General features: G+C 38.1%; 1 protein-coding gene across 30 annotated transcripts in view; it reads left to right on the top strand.

Moving 5' to 3' along the window:
• The window catches only part of UNC80 (unc-80 homolog, NALCN channel complex subunit), a 206,662-nt gene that overhangs the window by 95,095 nt on the left and 90,064 nt on the right, over positions 1–21,503 (top strand). For 26 of the 30 annotated variants that reach the window (XM_056535252.1, XM_056535244.1, XM_056535264.1 and 23 more), the window contains 5 exons: positions 4,822–4,955; positions 5,193–5,358; positions 13,690–13,893; positions 14,564–14,661; positions 14,953–15,153. In XM_056535252.1, coding sequence (XP_056391227.1) covers positions 4,822–4,955; positions 5,193–5,358; positions 13,690–13,893; positions 14,564–14,661; positions 14,953–15,153 — 803 coding nt within the window. The remainder of the gene's footprint in view (positions 1–4,821; positions 4,956–5,192; positions 5,359–13,689; positions 13,894–14,563; positions 14,662–14,952; positions 15,154–21,503) is intronic. The other 4 variants (XM_056535267.1, XM_056535266.1, XM_056535263.1 and 1 more) reach the window with 1 other exon arrangement.

Here is a 21,503-nt window from a genome sequence, read left to right as displayed (position 1 = left end):
GGATTAAGATTTTTTAATAGAAGTAATTTACAAATCTGTTTAACTTTCTGGCACCAGTTGATTTGAAAATAAATAAATAAATAATTTTCCACCAGAGTACCCCTTTAATGTCAGATATGCAACCAGACCAGTCATATAATATACATTATGTCTTTTTTGTCTAGGCTGAAGCATCAGAAATGTTTGATGCTTTGTTGTCATATATTTAGCAATATATGCTAAGACTAATTTCATTTTGGTATTTTTAAAACAAAAAAAAAAACTATGTACATATTCTGGTTGCATTTTTCTGAATTATTAACATTGCTTTTCTTCTTCTGAAGACATTCTGTATAATAATGCATGCAGTTTACATGTTATTATTTCATATGTGCATGCTCTTTTTTGCAACATGTTGAGAAGCTGGATTATCCAACACTCATTTATAGAGTGGAAATAACACTTAGCAATACTAATACCTCTACATTGTGGCTTTAACATATTAAAAAGCCCTTACCAAGAGAATTGAATATTATTATACGTGGTTCTCAGCAATAACGTTCAACTATTATAAAGGTGCATTGTAAAACTGTGCACCTACAGTTACAGTATACTTATATTTGCATTCCACATTTCACACATCTAAACATATATATATATATATATATATATATATATATATATAGATGGATTGATATATAGAAAAATTAGAAGAAATGGATGATGCACATTGATGACTTTCTAAGTCGGCGAGTGCTCTGTCCTCAAAGCTAAACCAAGGCCCAAATCATAACAGGAAAAACGGTGGAAGACGGCACTCCAAAGTAGTTTTCAAAACAAGTGGTAGTTTATTCACCCATGCAATACAGGTAATGCGATGTTTCAACCTCCTGTGAGTAGCATGGACTGACATTTTTGGGGATTTACCAGATATGAGTGAAGACAGAGAGATCAGACTTTATATGCACATTCTTCACATCATTTTACACAATTTGATGGATACCATATATGAATAATACACAGAGAATTATGTGAATGTTTATTTTATATTTTAAGATGTACACAAATGATGTCACTATGTATCCACCCCTTATTTTTGGTTTCCACCCCCTAATTATGATGTCATTGATTGACCCCCATATATATATATATATATATATATATATATATATATACGGCATATATATATATATATATATATATATATGTAGGGTTATTTGATTGTCACTATGCTTGAGAAAGACCACTGTGATGTTTGAAAACTTGCATTACCTGTTTTGCATGGGTGAATAAACTACCACTTGTTTTGAAAACTACTTTGGAGTGCCGTCTTCCACCGTTTTTCTGATATATATATATATATATATATATATATATATATATATATATATTAATTTCTATTTTTGAAAGCATTCTTACCTTTCAGTGGCCTAAAACTTTAATAATCTACCATTCATATGTCACCAGAATCAATTCTTTCCAGATCCTGTTCCGGTCATTTGGTCACGTAGGTAAAAGTAAGAATACTTCTCTGTGAATTGGCCGCCCTTGTTTGGCTCACGGTGCTGATTATTTGCAGAAAGATGCTGATCATTCACACTGCTCTACCTACTTGACTTGTGCAGGACCTCAAAAGTATTGAGTCCAGTAATTCACTTTATTCACTGTACTTCTTATATTTCTCATGAGAACCTCTTTTTTCAACCAAAGATATTTTCAGAGCTTTTCTGATAAATCTATTTTATCTCCACTATTTTTAATTCATAATAACACAATGGGGTGCATTTATGGTTATAGACAAGGCATAACTAAAGGGGGTGCAGAATATGCATATAAATCCTGGCCATGGTGTCGCATAAGAAGACACCAGTATTATAAATGGTACATGGTAGATGGTGGGGCCTGTTACAAATTATGCATTGGGACCCTGGAGCTTCAACAATGGGCATCTCAACATTTAGACCTTACTCATTGGTCAGAATTCATTTACCTGCTTATTTGCCCAATCAAGCAAACAAAAGAGAAAAATATTACTGTGCAGGTATGCAAAGTAAAAAGACTTTTCCAAAGCAATACAATAGAAATGGCCTAATACATAGTCTAAACTATATAAAGTGATATACAAAATTGAAATATCTTCTTATTGTAACCTCATGTATAATGCCAAGTGTGCTTGTTGTCTATAGCAGAATAAAATTTTTGATTTGTAACCGGATCTTTGCATTACAGTATTCATGCATGTAGACTACTGTTTCATGCCATAACATACACATATTTCCATGAAAGTGGTTGGCCATTAAATAGAAACATGTTAAATTGGTTATTATACCTTCAGACCCTTTTACAGATTATTGGACAAAAAGGCAAATTATTGCCCCACATAAAAGACCCAGCAATAAGTCGATGAACGAGTAACATCTGCGGCCGTAAAAATAATAATTGGTCAGTTACATGTCTTCCTTTGTGTTTAAAGGGGTCATGCGGCCTAAAATGATGCCAATGATGGGCTGCAAGAAAAATCCAGCAAACATTTAGCTGCTCATTGAGCTATGTAAAAGGCTCATGAAAAGAACACCAATTTACTAGATGTAGGTAAAGGTATGCCTATATCAGAGGACCTTTACTCCAGCTCTGTTGTTGAGATCTCCTGTATCCCACATATGGGTCACATACACAATGAAGACCAGTGCTCTCCTGTTCCCTAGGATGTAAGATTTCAAGGCAAAGGTAATTTATTTCTAGTCTACAAGGTTCTCCAGCACCATAGGGTACCTTGCACACCTCGCCAAGGATTCTCCAAAATTGAGCATAAAGGTAATTTGTCACTTTTAATTTAATCCTGCCTAAAGATGCTTGGCAGATCAGCAAATATATCTTTGCAAAAATATGGAGCTGTGTAAGAATTTTACATTGTTCTCCTACATCTGCAGTAGTGTCAAAGATGTTCAGTGGTTCCTATGGAAATAAGGTTGAGAATGACTGGTCTACATTGCATGTCGTGTCTGCAAGCCTCAAAAACTTGGTCGCCTTCAAGAGATATGAACTGCAGAGTAGACATGATTCCCATTCAACCATTTTACCATTTATTTGCTTGGGCCCATAAATCACCCCATGAGTCTCTTAAAAACCTTTAAAATACAATAAACTAAGCAGCTTCTCAACATGTGTTGTGCTAAGTTTTAGGACATATTTAAAAGGCTGTTCAATTATGGCAACAATATTGACATGGAAGGAATACAAGTAACACCATATGAAAAGAATCACCATAATTGTACAGGAAATGTCCTGAAGCCTATTAAAGGGGTTATCCCGCAATAGAAAAACAGAGCTAATTCCTTTCAAAAACAGCTCCACGTATGTGGTGCAGTTTTTTTTTAAAGAAATCAGCTCTGTTTTTCTAATGCTGGATAACCCCTTTAAGTAACGTACAGCAAATAAATAGGTAACTGTTCAATGTTTGCAAATCCATTTATTTTTGCTCCAACTGGCCCATGATTTTGTTTTAAATGTTAATTTCACTCCAATATTCCCCGCTTTCTTTTAGGTTGGCTTTTGTTTCTCTATTTCCTTTCTCATGTCTGCATCCTCTACATATTTAACTTCCTAAAATGTACAATCAGACATGAGTCTGATTTGTAGCTAAAGCATAGTGTTGCTTCAGTTTGAGACCCCTGTGAATCCCAAACAACGAAAGCAGATGCTGATTTAATCCTCCAAGTAAATGGAGACCACAAATAATAGTATGGAGGCATTAAATCAAATCCTTTTTTTTTTATGAATTTTTTTCTCATAAGATGGACAAGAACTACTGATGGTGCAGATGGCTTAAAGGCACCAGCGATCAATTATCATTGGGTTTATAGACCTATACAAGGTAGATGACTTTAAGTAAAATTGGCCATTCGGAGCCTTTGCATTTAGTAACCAGGTACTTTATTTCCTTCATGACTATAAACTTTTTAGGAAGTAGGTGCATTATTGTTACAGTTATATTTGACTGCAGAGGCTACCCAGTGAGTGTTTACATGACATTATTGTGAAACTTCTCCATTTTTATATTGTTCCTTAGAGGCTTTCCAGGACTGATTAATGGCCTATTTTAAAGGATAGACCAGTGTTTTCCAACCAGGGTGCCACCGGCTGTTGGAAAACTACAACTCACACGTACCTGGACAGCCAATGGCTGTCAAGGAATGCTGGGAGTTGTAGTTTTGCAACAGCTGGCGGGACACTAGTTGGGAAACACTGGGATAGACCATCAATCTTTGACCGGTATGCACCTGGCACCCCACGGATTATCTAATTAGCACCTCCCACTATACAGTGAATGGGGCCGTAAGCCCTGCACTGTTCATTGTACATTGGCGGTGCCAGGTAGCTAAAGCTTGGCTAGCAGTTGCAGTTACCCAACACCACCACTATACATTTGGGTAACTGTTTCTGGAGCCATTCACTGTATAGTACGGTGCACCAAACACCTCATCGGTAGCACTGCCGGTCACTGATTGATCTTCTTACATCTCGATAGATTATCAATCAGAAAGACCTTGGAAATCCCACAATTAGACCCTTTTTATTGATTCAGTTTGGTCTGTCATCTTGGAGATGTTTCACTGTATATGAAGCTTGTAAACAGATATATATTATGCATATATCTTTATAATTTTCTGGATGAAGAATCATTTTTGAACAGAATATCTATTTCTATAACTCAGACCCTTCTTTGACCCATGATGGCTGGTCTCTGGTGTTGGCTGTCTGGTAAGATCAGTCACCAGCTGGTACATAACACCCGACTTCTGAGCATCCTCTGCTCATCTTACTGAAAATATTAATTTGTAGGTGCTGTAAATCCAACAAAATGTGGCTGTCCATTTGCACTGAAGATGTCTGCATGTCAACTACTCCTGGAAATCACCACGTTCTTAAGGGAAACCTTTCCATGTCTGCCAAGGCCTAGAGCTGAACCTCTTGTGGTACGTGAAATATTTAGAAATAATGTTTAATATTTTAGAAATAATGTTTCTCAGAATCTACCATTATGTTATGTTGCATGTACTTTGGCTTTTTCGTATATATAAGACACCACAACTGGTGATAAAACACATGGATATACTGTATAAAAGGCTTCTACAACCCTTATGGGAGGAGTACAGAGAACCACTGAAAATATTTGAAGTGTTAGCTTACGATCCTCTGTCTGCTGCATGAAGGATCTGGAGACCTGCCGGCTACGCTTGGATCCGGAGATGGATCGACACCGATACGAAAGGAAGATCAGCTTTGCTGGTATCTTGGATGAGAATGAAGACTCCAAGGATTCCCTACATAGCAGCAGCCATACCTTGAAATCAGACACAGGATGTGAGGAAAAGAAAGGTAAGAACATATTAGATCAAGTGATACAGTGTGCAGTGTTGCAGGAGGTGTGAACACAGAAGGCTTTTATTTATTTAAAAAAAACAACTGATCAAAATACCGATATAATATAACCTTAGGGATTGTGATATAATGGTTCATTGTTTATTAAACTTATAACACTTGTTATAACTATATAATACAGTCATGGCCGTAAATGTTGGCACCCCTGAAATTTTTCATGAAAAGGAAGTATTTCTCACAGAAAAGGATTGCAGTAACACATATTTTGCCTTACACATGTTTATTCCCTTTGTGTGTATTGGAACTAAACCAAAAAAGGAGGCAAAAAAAGCAAATTGGACATTATGTCACACCAAACTCCAAAAACAGGCTGCACAAAATTCTTGGCACCCTTAACTTAATATTTGGTTGCACACCCTTGGGAAAAAATAACTGAAACATTTGCTTCCTATAACCATCAATAAGCTTCTTACACCTCTCAGCCGGAATGTTGGACCACTCTTCTTTTGCAAACTGCTCCAGGTCTCTCTTATTGGAAGGGCGCCTTTTCCAAACAGCAATTTTAAGATCTCTCCACAGGTGTTCAATGGGATTTAGATCTGGACTCATTGCTGGCCACTTCAGAACTCTCCAGCGCTTTGTTGCCATCCATTTCTGGGGGCTTTTTGATGTATGTTTGGGGTCATTGTCCTGCTGGAAGACCCAAGATCTTGGTTGCAAACCCAGCTTTCTGACACTGGGCTGTACAGGGCGACCCAAAATCTGTTGGTAGATTTCATGATGCCTTGCACAAATTTAAGGAACCCAGTGCCAGAGGCAGCAAAACAACCCCAAAACATTATTGAACCTCCACCATATTTCACTGTAGGTACTGTGTTCTTTTCTTTGTAGGCCTCATTCCCTTTTTGGTGAACAATAGAATGATGTGCTTTACCAAAAAGCTCTATATTGGTCTCATCTGTCCACAAGATGTTTTCCCAGAAGGATTTTGGCTTACTGAAGTTCAAAATGTAGTCTTGCTTTTTTGTCTCTGTGTTAGCAGTGGGGTCCTCCTGGGTCTCCTGTCATAGCGTTTCATTTCATTTAAATGTCGACGGATAGTTCGCTTTGACACTGATGCTCCCTGAGCCTGCAGGATAGCTTAAATATCTTTGGAACTTGTTGGGGGCTGCTTATCCACGATCTGGACTATCCTGCATTGACACCTTTCATCAATTTTTCTCTTCCATCCACGCCCAGAGAGATTAGCTACAGTGCCATGGGTTGCAAACTTCTTGATAATGCTGTGGACAAAGGCAAATCTACATCTATGGAGATGGACTTGTAACCTTGAGATATTTTTCTACAATTTTGGTTCTCAAGTCCTCAGACAGTTCTCTTCTCCTCTTTCTGTTGTCCATGCTTAGTGTGCCACACACAGACACACAATGCAAAGACTAAGTGAACTTCTCTCCTTTTTAATCTGCTTTCAGGTGTGATTTTTATATTGCCCACACCTGTTACTTGCCCCAGGTGAGTTTAAAGGAGAATCACATGCTTGAAACAATCTTATTTCTCCACAATTTTGAAAGGGTGGCAATAATTTTGTCCAGCCAATTTTTGGGGTTTGGTGTGACATCATGTCCAACTTGCTATTTTTCTCCCTTTTTGGGTTTAGTTCCAATACACACAAAGGGAATAAACATGTGTATAGCAAAACATATGTTACTGCAATCCTTTTCTGTGAAAAATACTTTATTTTCTTTCAATTTTGGGGGTGCCAACATTTACGGCCATGACTGTATATATAATATATATTTTACAACCTCTATTTCTTTTCTCTCCCAAAATATGCATTATTAATGTGGTTTCTGTATTATTATATCATTGTGTACATTGAAATATTGGCCTCCCTCCAACTCGTTCTTGGTGTAATTTGATATTTGATGTAAATGCGATAAATATAAATAACCAATCTATACAAGTGTAATATCCACCAGTGTAACTATCTTTTAAACAGTTATTAAAGTTATTTTAGAGATTATGTAAAATTTTTAATGAGTGGTAAATATAAGAAATGAAAAGGGCAAGATGGTCTTAAGATAATAAAAACCAAACAAATCGTTATTATAGTTCATATTTCATTTGATCTTACAGGCAACCTGTCATCACTTTCATGCTGCCCAGACCACCAGACATAGGGTGGTCCTGGTGGCTTTGCCCTGCCCCATAATCCCTGTTTGGCTACAAGAATAAATATATTAATCAAGGCTGGCGAGGCAGGCAGAAGCCACTGGGGGCCACCCTAATGACTTGTTCAGGCAGCACGAAATTCATGATAGGTTTTCTGTATATATTTTTTCCAAGCATTTTATTTGTTGACCTATTCTTATGATTGGCTACAATGTATGATGAGATACTGAGAGTCTCGCTTCCCAGGACATCCAACAATCTGCAGATCAGTTCCTGGCACAATGACATACATGGGCACAGCCATATTTGTTATGATGCAGCTGGGCTGAAGACGTTAGTAAAGTCTGCTATTGTCCCTTTATTCTGCTGACTGATGGACGTCTAAGGGGTGAGACCCTCACTAAATGATAGGTCATTAATTTAACATAATGGAAACCACTTATACAGAGGTTGTCTAGTTCAGTCAACGTCTTCTTGAATGCCTTTTCAAGGCATGTTTACCAATTGAGGATTCTTTTTTTTACTACTTTAGTATAAAAAATGGTTAAAGGGTTATTCCCAACATCAAAGGTTATCTCTATCCACAAGATAGGGGATAATAAGCTGAGCCTGGCAATGTTTGTAAGCCCCATAGAGAATGAATAGAGCGCAAGCCCTGCTCAGGTGCTGCACTGTATTCATTTGTGGGAAAATGTTCTCGTGATTGGTGGGGGTCCCAGCAGTCAGACGCTCATTGATCAGTTTGTTATCCCCTATCAAATCCTTTGGGTAAGGGAGAACTATTGATTTTAGGAATACCCCTTTAAGGTTACTATGTTAAATACTAGTGTTTTAGCTATGTTACAGTTGTGCTATAGTTGTACATTTACCTTTACTGTGTATTTGAGTGGTGTAAAGCTTATGAAAAAACTGCTTCTCACAGAATCCATCGCTTGTAAAATTGGTTAACATCACTGCCAACCTCTCTGGCCTCCAAATACAATGTATTTTAAGTGAATTGTCTAAAGTTTTGTTTCGTCAATCATTATAAACAATCTGTGTTTATCATCAATTGCTAATAAATGAGATGTGAGCGGAGGTCAGAGTACGTCCAGTACATATAAACCTGTTTTGTGCCACTTTTTTGTCCATTTTAGGTGAGTGGTGTCTTTTTATTTTATTCCGTGGTGCTGTTTTCAACAGACCGATTTTCTCATTTTGGAATTTTCTTTGTCATGTTTGTATATCTTATTGCAGTATGTGTGATAGAGGCTGATTCTGTAAATTTTTTTTATCTTTTTGTAAAAAAAAAGGTACAAAAAGTTTACTGAGCAGCTGACAATTACATGTAAAGTTTATACAGCACAGATACTTGTCTTTTTACCAAACTCCTTAAATCAGTAGCTATTAATGGAAAGCATCAATATAATAACTTATTAAATATGCCCAATATAAGTATATACAGTACATAAAAATACCAATATGTTAGTATATAAGGAATTTTTCTATTCATCATATATAAACACCCATGAGAAACGTGTACTTCAATTTCTACAAAAATATGACTATAACCAGATTTTTTTTTTTTTTTTTAAGAGCATTGTCACCAACTGCAGTAAAACATTTTTGGGAATCAAAAGATGTTATAGTTGTAGTTGTCTCGCGTATTCAGCTCTTGTTTTGTAACGAAAAATCATGCTCATTGTTAAACCCTGTTTGGGATGCAAAATGAGACTATATTACGCCCCATCACCACAAATCCCGGATGGGTCACATTTTTCATGACCTAAACTGACAATTTAGGTCATCAGACCCACAGTGAGGCCGGGACTTAAGGAAACAAAAAGGCCACCATATTACAACCATGTTTTAGGCTGTGTTCACACATTATTTGGCCTGTGTTTCATAAGTATTTTGGTCAGATTTTTTGCCAAAACTAAGAGTGGGTGCAAATCATTCAAGTAAAGTTTATTCCAGTGTCAGTACGACTTTTGGTTTTGGATAAAAAATAATAACCAAAATAAGCTCCAAAATGAGGACCAAATACTGACCAAAATACTATGTGTAAACCCAAAACCTAGAGCAGAAGTGATCAAATGTGTTTAGAATCAGATATACTTTTTAGTGCTTGAGTTATGAGTTACACAGTGACTGGGAATTAATCAGGAATTTCCTGAAAAATCATTACAAAAGTGGTCACAAAAACCCTTTTTTCCCCAAACAATTATTACATATCCTATACACAGTTTATCTTTATTGAAAATGGACGCACAATTTTAAAACCTATGTAGAGTGCCGACTTCTGTGAAAATAATCTCACTGATAGGAGATACCACCAAGCCCATCGGGCTGTTGGGCAACTAAAAACAGTATTGGTTTTGGACATATCTATGCCCCTGCCATGGTTTAGAAGAAGGCACCCTATTATTTAATACACTGACACTAAGCCCCTCCTCCCCCTCAACGTTTCACCACTGCTGTGGCTTTGTCAAGAGGTACAAGGGGTCATACAAGTACAAGGGCTCATTAGGTTGCCATTAGGTCTTAGATTACCTGGAACTGATGACTTAAATATCACCCACCATAGACATCATATTTGTCAGCGGATTCCTCCAAAATTGACAGGACCTGTCAACATATATCTCATGTCTTTGGAAAGCTTTACAAACACATGAGATATAAGAGAAGGGCATTTTGGAAATACAGCTGAAATTCAGGAGGATTATAATGTCAGTTATATAAAGAATATAACCCTCACCTAGCGCAACATATATTAACTATATCACTGGAAACTTAGTAGCCATAAACATACAAAAACAGCATTTTGATGACAAATGCTCTTTAATTCTCATGATCATGCAAAGTAAAAAATACTTTTTTAATGTTACATCTGAGTTTGGTGGAAGGATATAAGTGGTATAAACAGCAATGTGATATACTGTACATGTGCGTGTATAACTTATAAAGAAGGAGAACCAATTCAAATGCTATATATAATGCAGACCTATAGAAATAGAGAATAAACCTTTTTTTAAGCTAATATGCTTTCCTCAAATTACTAGAAAGAATAAGTTAAATTACTAGTTAACATCAGGAAATTATTACAAAATGAATAGAAGCATTAATCCTTATATACAAATGAGTTTATAGTATATAGATATCAAGTTTATACATAAACCTATGTGTTATAAATTTTAAAGCCAATATACATATATAGCAAAACAGTATGACATCATTTATATCATCAATGTTTCGGTTTGCTTCAAACTGTCATGTTCACTCACCTGCATAGAACCCCAAAACCATTATCTAAATAAAACACACATACAGGGGTGTGGTAAGATCTCTTATTGCCCAAGGCAGGAGTTTCAGAATGCACTCACATCTACCTATGATCCTGAAAGTTTGACATAGCTGTTATATGGATAGTAATAAGCTTAAAGGGGTATTCCAGGCAATAACTTTTTTTTATATATCAACTGGCTCCGGAAAGTTAAACAGATTTGTAAATTACTACTATTAAAAAATCTTAATCCTTCCAATAGTTATTAGCTTCTGAAGTTTTCTGTCTAACTGCTCATTGATAATGTCACGTACCAGGAGCTGTGCATGATGGGAAAATATCCCCATAGGAACTGCACAGCTCCCGGGACGTGAGTCATCAGAGAGCAGTTAGACAGAAAACAACAACTCAACTTCAGAAGCTAATAATTATTGGAAGGATTAAGATTTTTTAATCAAAGTACCGTATATATCGGGGTATACCACGCACCGGCCTATAACACGCACCCTCATTTTACCAAGGATATTTGGGTAAAAAAAGTTTTTTACCCAAATATCCATGGTAAAATGAGGGTGCGTGTGTGCGCGTGTATACCCCGATATACCCCCAGGAAAGGCAGGGGGAGAGAGGCTGTCGCTGCCCGCTTCTCTCCCCCTGCCTTTCCTGGGGTCTAGAGCCCTGCTGCCGGCCCTTCTCTACCCCTAGCTATCGGCCTTGCTGCCCGTTCTGTCCCCCTGACTATCGGTGCCGGTGCCCCATTGCCGGCGCCGATAGCCAGGGGGAGAGAAGCGGCGCCGACAGCCAGGGGGAGAGAAGGGGCAGCGGCACCCATTGCCGGCGCCGCTGCCCCGTTGCCTCCCCCCATCCCCGGTGGCATAATTACCTGGGTCGGGTCCGCGCTGCTGCAGGCCTCTGGCGCGCGTCCCCTGCGTCGTTGCTATGCGCTGCACGGCGCGCCGCATGACGTCAGTGCGCCGTGCATAGCAACGACGCAGGGGACGCACGCCGGAGGCCTGCAGCAGCGCGGACAGCGGGGCGCCGGCACCGATAGTCAGTGGGACAGAACGGGCAGCGGCGCCGATAGCCAGGGGGAGAGAAGGGCCGGCAGCAGGGCTCTAGACCCCAGGGAAGGCAGTGACGGCCTCTCTCCCCCTGCCTTTCCTGGGGGTGTATCGGCGTATAACATGCACATAGACTTTAGGCTAAAATTTTTAGCCTAAAAAGTGCGTGTTATACGCCGATAAATACTGTAATTTACAAATCTGTTTAACTTTCCAGAGCTAGTTGATATATAAAAAAAAGTTTTGGCCTGGAATACCCCTTTAATTCTGTTGTCACCTTTTTAACCATTCCCAACATTCGAAGGCATACATAGTAGAGGAGGTACACATTTAATATAATGGTAATATATATTTAGAAATCAATCTGTACAGAGATGTGACAGTCTGGCATCAGTTTGATTACCTCTCATGGGGGCCATTTTAACCCCCTATATTTGTTAATGTGGCTGTGCCAGTGAGAAGCAAGAGACTTGTCCAAAAGTATACTGCTCTTAGCAAAGTAAAGCATATAGACACCTTTGCATTGATTTTTTTAAGATTTGTTTTATTCAGTGATAGGTCAAGTATAAAACTAGAGAGTGGAACTGAGTTACACACCTGCTAAATGAGTGGATGAAGTAGAGAAACCTTGTAGGACAGCTGTAAAAAAAATCACATAATCTGTGTACAAATATAGAAAGAAAATAGAGCAAACAAACCATACTGCAGAGGCTGCAGAAGTGGAACTAAGTAAAACATTTACAAAGGTGTCCACAGCCTTCAAAGCAGTTACAAAGCCAAAAATAACTTATCCTCTATGCACTTGAGAGAGATCGGCATCATTCTGGGGATTGTAGAGTTCGGATCCCTGCAATCAGGCACTTATCCACTATACCGTAGATACAAGATCAGTTATTTTTGGCTTGAGAACCCATTTATCTGGACTACTACTCTTTACACAGTGCCCATGGTAGCCTCTTTAGCAAGAACATATAGTATTATAATTTTTTTTATATATAACTGCACATTTTTGAATGCCAATAGGTAAAAAATATGAGCCAACACATTTAAAGAACAACATATTTCCTATGGCTGTGTTTATCCTTTTGTCATACATGTTTACATGGTTAATGTGATGGATTTCAAATACTGATGATTAAAACTGCTATGCAAAACCAACCTAAGGCACAGACCAGGTTATATTGCATAGCAAGTGTAACCTGACATAATGGAACTATAATTCCAGATTAAATGGAGCTGAATAGAATTGTACCTTACATATCAATCCTATATGGGAAAAACTCTTCAATATGTCAGCAATACCAGTACTAAGAGATTAATACTATTCCGTAGCACAAAGATATAGAGGTAGAATTATCAAAACCTTTGCAGAGGACAAGTTTCCCAGTTGCCCACAGCAACCTATTAGATTACTTTTTTTTAATTTTTTTTAAGACCTCTGAAAAAGGAAAGAAGCGATCTGATTGGTTGCTATGGGCAACTAGAAAATGTTTCCTCTACACAGGTTCTGATGAATCACCTCCCATAGTTCTGTTAAGTGAGAAGCAAAAAATATCATACCTTTCATCACACAATTACACAATTCACCTTATTTTGCTACATGTTTGTAATTTAGAGTCTGTTTGGTATATTTTTTTTTTCTTCTTAAGACATTGTGGTTATTACTTTGCGAGAGTTTCTTTGCTCCATGCCATTCATTTTCTCCTAATATCTGGCTGAAGACAGATTTAGATGATAGATGTTTGCAAAAAGTACAAAAAAATAAAAATAAAAAGATGTATTAAAACAATCAGAGAAGAGGGAAAAAATTCCTCTTGTGTTCTCTCAATGCAGTTCCCAGCAGGAAGATCAGGATAGGAGGCTCCCGCTTGCTCCAGATTAAAGGAACCCGCAGTTTCCGGGTGAAGAAAGGGGGCTCCCTGTCCAGCATTCGCCGGGCCGGCAGCCTAAAGAGCACCAAACTAACACGGCAGGACTCAGGGTCCGAGAATGATGACATCCAGCTGTCACAGAGCAGGGACACTGTTACTGACATAGGTAACTCAGCGAAGAAATTTTAAGGGGAGACCTCTCACAGAAGGGACAGATACCTCTGCAAATATCCTGTCAAGACAAAGCAGATTTTAGCACCCATTGTCAATGAATGTGGATTAGATATTTTTGAGAAGGAACACATTTATAATCTTAATATTTACCTTTTTGAAGAAACTAAAAAAAATATTTTAGACCCATAGACCAACACACAGTCCTTCATTTTCAGTTTGCTTCCAAATTAAGGTTTTTATAAGCATCCATATAGCAGTTCATAACCAGCACAATGGAGACAGTTTTCTACAACAAAGTCAAACACAATAATATATAAACAATTTGACGTGGTTTTCTCCATGTAGATCTTTTTAAGTATATAGAACAATTCTTATTATTATTGCAGATCAACTGTATGGTTTGCAGCATCTTTGAGATGCAGGGAATTTGTTCTCCATTTTTGTCCCACCCCCCTGAATATAGGGGACATGTGCCAATAGATGTGCTTGTCTTCGCCACTCCAGCTAGTGAACAGAGCGGGTGGGAGCTGGGTTGATGTGTTGTGTCGCTCTGTCGTGATACCATCTGTGCATGGCTGGGTCTTTAGGTAAAAATTGAAGATGTGTAATATGCATTGGTTGTGTAATGGCTTATGGCTTGTTTAATGTTTCTTTTTGAGAAGAAGGGAGCCCATGGAGCACTAGTGAGCCCAGTATTGATCCTGATGGAAGCAACATTGGCACGGAAGAAAGCTACCACCGTAATATGTCTTGGTTACATGTAAGTAGTCTGTAACAAATATCGATGAGGTTTGGAAAAAGTCTACATTAGGTACGTAGGTAAGAGAATGTGTAAAAAAATATAAAATTTGGAAAATTCCAAATGAACACTCTATTGGAAGTTTTCGTTATCTTTGTAGGCTCCAGCATCTTGACTGTTTCTATTGTAAATGAAACATAGCCAAAAGATAAAGCTGAGCTGCTTTCTAACAAAAAGGAATGAAGAGAGAGGAATTTGAAAAACTAATTTGAGAATATTTTTATTAATTTAATTATTATTTAATATTACCAGGTTATGATCCTACTATGCAACCAACAAAGCTTCATTTGTACCCATGTGGATTATTGCCACCCACACTGCTATCTGCACCACAGCCGTTCATGTGCTCGGTTGGTGCGAGCCATTAAATTGCTTTATGGAGATACTGTGGAATCGCTTAAGGAGGACAACCTGGGTATTAGCTCTGGTCTTAGAGGCAAAAAAGTGAAAGAGGTTTGTTTTTACAAATTATTACAGTATTGAGGTTAAAATAGGAATGTATATTATTAAGTTTATCATTTCAATTTGTGTATCAGGTAACAAAAATACGGTAGTACATAAAGTGCGGTAAAATATTTTCTGATGCTTTATTATTATTATTATTACTATCATTATTATTATATAGCCACATTGAATCCTAAAGAATAGCCACATTTATTTTAGTGTTTTTGACCTGCTTTTGACCTAAAATTGAAGCACACAATTTGTTTAGCCCAAAGATAGACTGTAATTAAACAAAATAACACAAACATAATATCATACATCAAAAAGAAAGAAGCGTATGTAGATCCAATAGCTCATAAATATCACATTTTATTAGTAGACAAATGCCCAACAAACAGACATCTAAAATCATTTAAGACATATGATAAATATGTAAACAGAGATACAACTCCATACCACAGGTAGGTGTAGGCTGGTGTAGTCTGGTGTAGGCCCAAAATGCTTCAATAGTAGAGAGGCTAACCAAAAGTATTCGGAACCCCCAAGAATTTAGCCCAAAATAAATATAAAGTGAATTAGGGGGGGGGATACAAAAACCCTCCAAAAAACACAATCAAGTAAAGTAAAGTGAAGGTTCCCCAGTAACTAACAGTAAAGAGCCAGAAACAAAGAGCCAACAAAACAAAAAATTGCATAGGAGTATATTACCAAGTGGACCAGGTGGAGATATACACCAGACCTCCATCACCCAACATTTCACCACTGAAGGCTTCTTCTGGGGCGTTATCAGTGAGGGTGCGTGGCTACACTTTATGTTGGATGTCTACCAATCACAAGCACAGAGTCAGACCATGTGATCAGGCTAGACTCCGTCCCCTTTTCGGGAATGCAAAATGTCATCAGCTCACGGGTATCGGCAAGATGTTGCAGAGCTATTGTGCTAATGGGATATGCGCTGCAGCAGAGTGGCCGGCGCAGTCGCAATGCGATCCGAGACGGGTATTGCAAGATGCATGCGATCGCATTGCAGTTAGAGGGAACGCCCGACATCTGATGTTAGACCGTAGCATCTGCTGTCAGAGCTGTCAAGCTAACAGTGGACAACCACTGACGCCCACAGGGAGGGGTCAGTGAGTTCTCCAGTACATGCGGAGTATATCACTTCACAGTGAGCACAATTACCCGGGGCTCCCAGATAAAGTACATCAGTTGTCATATGAATGTGGGGCAGCGCAACCATCCTGTTCACTGTCCCGCATGCATAGACAGCATAGGGACAAAAGGTAAGTGTCAATAATACCCTGATCATGGGGACCCCCCGGGCGAGAGCAACACTGGGATATATGTAATATGAATTACATGTGTTCACATAAGGTACCCACATCATTAAACCGGCTGTGTGTGTCTGCATAGTGTGCACACACAACGGCGTGACACCAGGACTCCCCTTAGTAATACAGAATAGATACAATGCAATGAAATATGTATATATACACAGTCACATAAATGCTTATTAAAAGCATGCATAAGTATAGAAAAATTAACTGCAGCCATTAGTACTACAGCCTAATAGCTACACATACACAGAATAACATACAGCAATGGTTCATCAATAATTCATTAATATAAAATACAAGCATAAAATACCAAAAAATAAAAAACAGTATGGAATACCACAGGTGGGACAATAAAGTGAGCAAGTGAATGGAAGACAGGGCATCAGACATCCTGAGGAAAATTATGCATATTTATAGTCACGGTTCCGCCATGTCACACTGCACAGTAGGCAGTGTAACCAAGAGGAACACAATAAATGTGATATGGTTAAGGTGCATGAATTAGTAAAACAAACAACATAGTGGCAAAACTATAAAACTACAAGTGCAAAAAAATGGTGAGATGTGCTCAAGTGAAGTGAGTGGTAAGTGAATGCAAACCCATCTGTGGACTAGAATATACTCACATTTCTGTATTCCTGAAAAGAAATGAACAAAATATACACATAGACTGTGTGTACAGGTATATTAGGCCAAAAAGGTATATGTATATATTGCCTAGAAATAATAGTACTACCAAGGGGTGTCCCACCTGTTTACGTAACAACCAAAGTGCAAAGATGCTGTCGTTATAAAATGTCATAATGACAACGTATACCGTATTATAATTACATTAAATTCAGAACAATGATGTGGAGGACGAAGGAAAATAAAAATATGAATAGATGACAGAGATGAGGTATACCACAGTCTCTGACCCAGGGGTGACCCAAGTCAGAAATATAAATGCATAAAGTTATGCTGTAGTCAAGATGTGCATAAAGAGGAGGGGAAAATTCATAAATAATTCCGACATCCACAGGAGCTGGAACAAGAGAAGGAACACTCAAACGTCCATCAAAAGGGAGGAGACATCAGGTAAGGCACCCATAATCTGCATAAATAATAATAATAATAACAAAAGATGTTAGCCACAAGGATTGAAAACACTTAAAAAGAATAACCACTAAAAATGTATGAAAATTAAAACCAAACACCCACAGTCTGAGCTCAAACCTTCACTAAAGTTCATCACAGGCAAAGATAACAGAAGAGAAATCAAGTGACCAGGCATTCACCATGTTCCTGTGGGAGTACGAGGTGGAAACTGGAGGAAAATGGTAGCACAACGTGAAACTCGCTGGATTTTCAAATTGGATTCATTGGTCCTGCATGGAGTAAACAAGGTGAACAGCTATGCTCCATTTTTGTAACCTAACAACCCTCCCTTCCCCCCACCTCCTTCTCCTCCCCCTATTTCCTACCCGTACTTTTCCCTCCTCCCCCCCCCCTTCTCCTCCGTTATCTTCGCCTGTGAGGAACTTTGTTGAATGTTTGAGCTCAGACTGCGGGTGTTTGGTTTTAATTTTCATACATTTTTAGTGGTTATTCTTTTTAAGTGGTTTTGATCCTTGTGGCTAACATCTTTTATTATTATTATTATTATTATTTATGCAGATTATGGATGCCTGTAAAACACAGCCGGGGCCCTGCCGCAATTTTAACCCATTTTAACCCTTACAGCCGCGGTCAGAAGGGACCGCTTGCTGTAAGTGTTATGACAGAGGGAGGGAGCTCCCTCTGTCTTCCCTGCAGCACCCCGCAGCGCGATCGCGGGGTGCTGTGTGTATTCCCCGGTGGGCGGGGACCTGTGTTACTGCCGGGACAGAAGAAAACTTCGGTCCCGGCAGTTTAACCCTTGCAGCCGCGGTCGGAAGCGACCGTGAGCTGTAAGGAGTTTTGACAGAGGGAGGGGGCTCCCTCTGTCTCTCTCCTGTAGCACCCCGCAACTATTGTGGGGTGCTGCTGCTTACCTGGGCAGCCGGGGGTCTTTACTAGGACCCCCAGGTCTGCCCCGGTTATTGCCTGATGCACGTCCTGATATGCTGCCTGCTAGTGTAAAACTGGCAGGCAGCATATAACTGCAATGCTTTGGAATACTAAGTATTCCAAAGCATAAAAAAAAAGTGTAAAAAAATATAAAATAAATAAAAGTGTAAAAAAGAAAGTGTAAAGACAATAAATGTAAAAAAAAGTGTAAAAAAATGTAAAAGCGTGTAAAAAAATAATAAAAATACATTTATTAAATAAATATAATCAAAAATAAAAATGCATAATGTGTAGGATCACACGGCACACATCCGCCTCTGCCTCTGTACCTTGATAAAGTTGGCTTAGCCAACGAAACGTCGGGCAGTGGAGTGCTATTCATGTTTTAACCAGCAGCTTTCAGTATCCATCCGTTCAGCGGCATCCGCACAATAGTGCTGTCTAAAGCACAGTATCACTGTCAAAGAGTTACTGGATGCACGCATATTATACAGGCAACTATTAGCTGTGTTTTTAACCACTATACCAGAACTTATATATTTTAAGTGACTCAATAAAATTCAGTTTTAAGGGGGGGTTTCTAGTTTAGGGCTAACCCCTTGGGGGGGTGACCCCTAAAAAGGTTGTTGTTATATATAAGGAACCAAATATGGCCTAAGTGGGGATATTTCCAAACACTGGCCGAGCAGCTTAATAAAATATAGGGTGCATTTCTTGCAATATCAGAAGTGATGTACAAAAAATATGTCCCACAAATGATGCATTTGTGAAAATTGCAAATTTCTAATTTTAACACTGACTTTGTAATAATTCCTGCCAAAAGACTATGGTGTTAAAATACTCACTGTACCCCCTAGCGAATACCTTGAAGGGTCTAGTTTTTAATATGGGGTCATTTGGGGGGTGTTCCTATGTTCTACCACCTTCAAATTTCTGCAAACTTTACATAGCACATAAAAAAGATGTACTTTTTAAATTTTCTAAATTTTCTAAATTTCAAGTTAAATTGTTAGGCTTCTACGTAATTTAAAATGTGAATTAAAAACCAAAAAAAATGCTGTCAAAATAAAGTAGACATCTGAAAGTATAAGTTTCATGAACTATTTGGTCAGTAAGTATAAATATATGCAACCTATTAGTGTTAAAATAGCAAAAAATTTTAATTTTCCTTAACATTTCATGATTTTTTGCATTGTAAAAAAAAAACTACAAATGATATCGGCTTACTTTTACTATGTACATGAAGGACAACTTATGACAAAAAAACAATGTTAGAATTATCGTGATTGACAAAACGTTACCAGGGTTACTCTCTAATAAAGACAGACATCCCCGATTTGAAAAAACAGGCCTGGTCTTTCAGGAGCGTTACAGGTTTACTTGTGTTGGTTATAACACGTGTGTAGGGCTATTCAAATACTTGCAGCACGCCAACATTAAACAGTATTTGTTTTGTGAGCAATAAAATGCAATAACTCACTGTTATCAGGAAGATTCTTCCGGCTTTATTTTTCTTGTTTCATAATTTTGCACAAAGACGGTCTCCCAGGACTCAATTAGTTACATAAACCAGCAACTTCATAGCAGCAATATTGGTACTTTCATCAGTCATGGCACAACGTTTCAGGGGCGGACCCCCTTATTCATGCGCAAAGACTGCTGGGAACAAGAGCTTCTAAATACTTCAAACACAGCTGTTACTAATTGGTATAGCCTCATAAAGTGTATATGTGCACATATAAATTTTAAGTATTACAAACCAACGAACATACAATTACATGACCTATAAAAAATGCCTTAAAGCTACATTGTTCATTCATACCTTTCGGTACAAGAGTTTCCAATTCCGTAATCCAAAACGTTTCCCACTGAAGCAAGCATTTTCAGTTTTGGTTTTCATTGGTGTGAACTGTTACCTGTTCGATCACCTGCCACCTTAAATCAGACACTTGATGTTGAGACTCTTTAAAATGTCGTGCTACTGTTGTTTCACCGTACTTATTTGATGTGACATCTAATTCGTTAAATTCATTTTTTAGAGCTTTTCTAACTGCCGCTCTATGTTCATTAATTCGAGTTTTTATATTTCTAGATGTTTGACCTATATAACTGTTTAATGTTGGCGTGATGCAAGCATTTGAATAGCCCTACACACGTGTTATAATCAGATTGTCCGATTGGAGTTGCCTGGAGCTCCTTGAGTAGGTGCTTTTTTGTTTAAAAGAAAAAAGAAGGAACTCAATTGTTTTGTGTTTTTGTTACTTGTGTTGGTCCTTAAGGGGTTAAACAGGAAAGAAGCTGATTTTATTAATATAAAAAATCCACAAATACCCGCTTTTTACCATATTCCTAAAATACACAAGTCTACTACAAACCCACCGGGGCGTCCGATAATTTCCGGGATAAATTGTTTAACATCTAACTTGTCAAAGTATGTAGATACACAATTGCAAAAACATGTTGCCCAGTTACCAGCATATCTGAAGGACACAAAGCATGTCCTTCAGATTTTGAAAAATACCACATGGCAACCTGAATACATCATGGGGACACTAGATGTGACAGCGTTATATACGATAATTGATCATCAAAAAGGACAATCAGCAGCCGAATATTTTATGCAAAAAGATGTGATGTTACCCTTGGATCAGATTCAGTTTATAGGAAAAAGTATTGCTTTTATATTAAATCATAATTATTTTTTATATGAAGGAGATTTTTACTTACAGAAGTGGGGTACCGCTATGGGGACCAGTTTGCGCCAGGGTATTCAAACCTATATATGGGATATTGGGAGGAACAAGTTATCCTCCCAAGGATTGTCCTGGCGTCAGACTTGGTCTTCTGGTATCGTTTTATCGATGATTTAAGTTTTTATTTGGAAAGCGTCTGAACACAAGTTGAATATGTTTTTAAATGATTTAAATAAAAAAAGATTTTTTATCTATCTTTTACGCCTACTGTCGGTCGGACGGAGATACATTTTCTAGACCT

This window comes from Hyla sarda, chromosome 8 (genome assembly GCF_029499605.1).
Source record: "Hyla sarda isolate aHylSar1 chromosome 8, aHylSar1.hap1, whole genome shotgun sequence".
Taxonomy (NCBI): domain Eukaryota; kingdom Metazoa; phylum Chordata; class Amphibia; order Anura; family Hylidae; genus Hyla; species Hyla sarda.
This window is presented reverse-complemented; position numbering and strand designations above follow the sequence as displayed.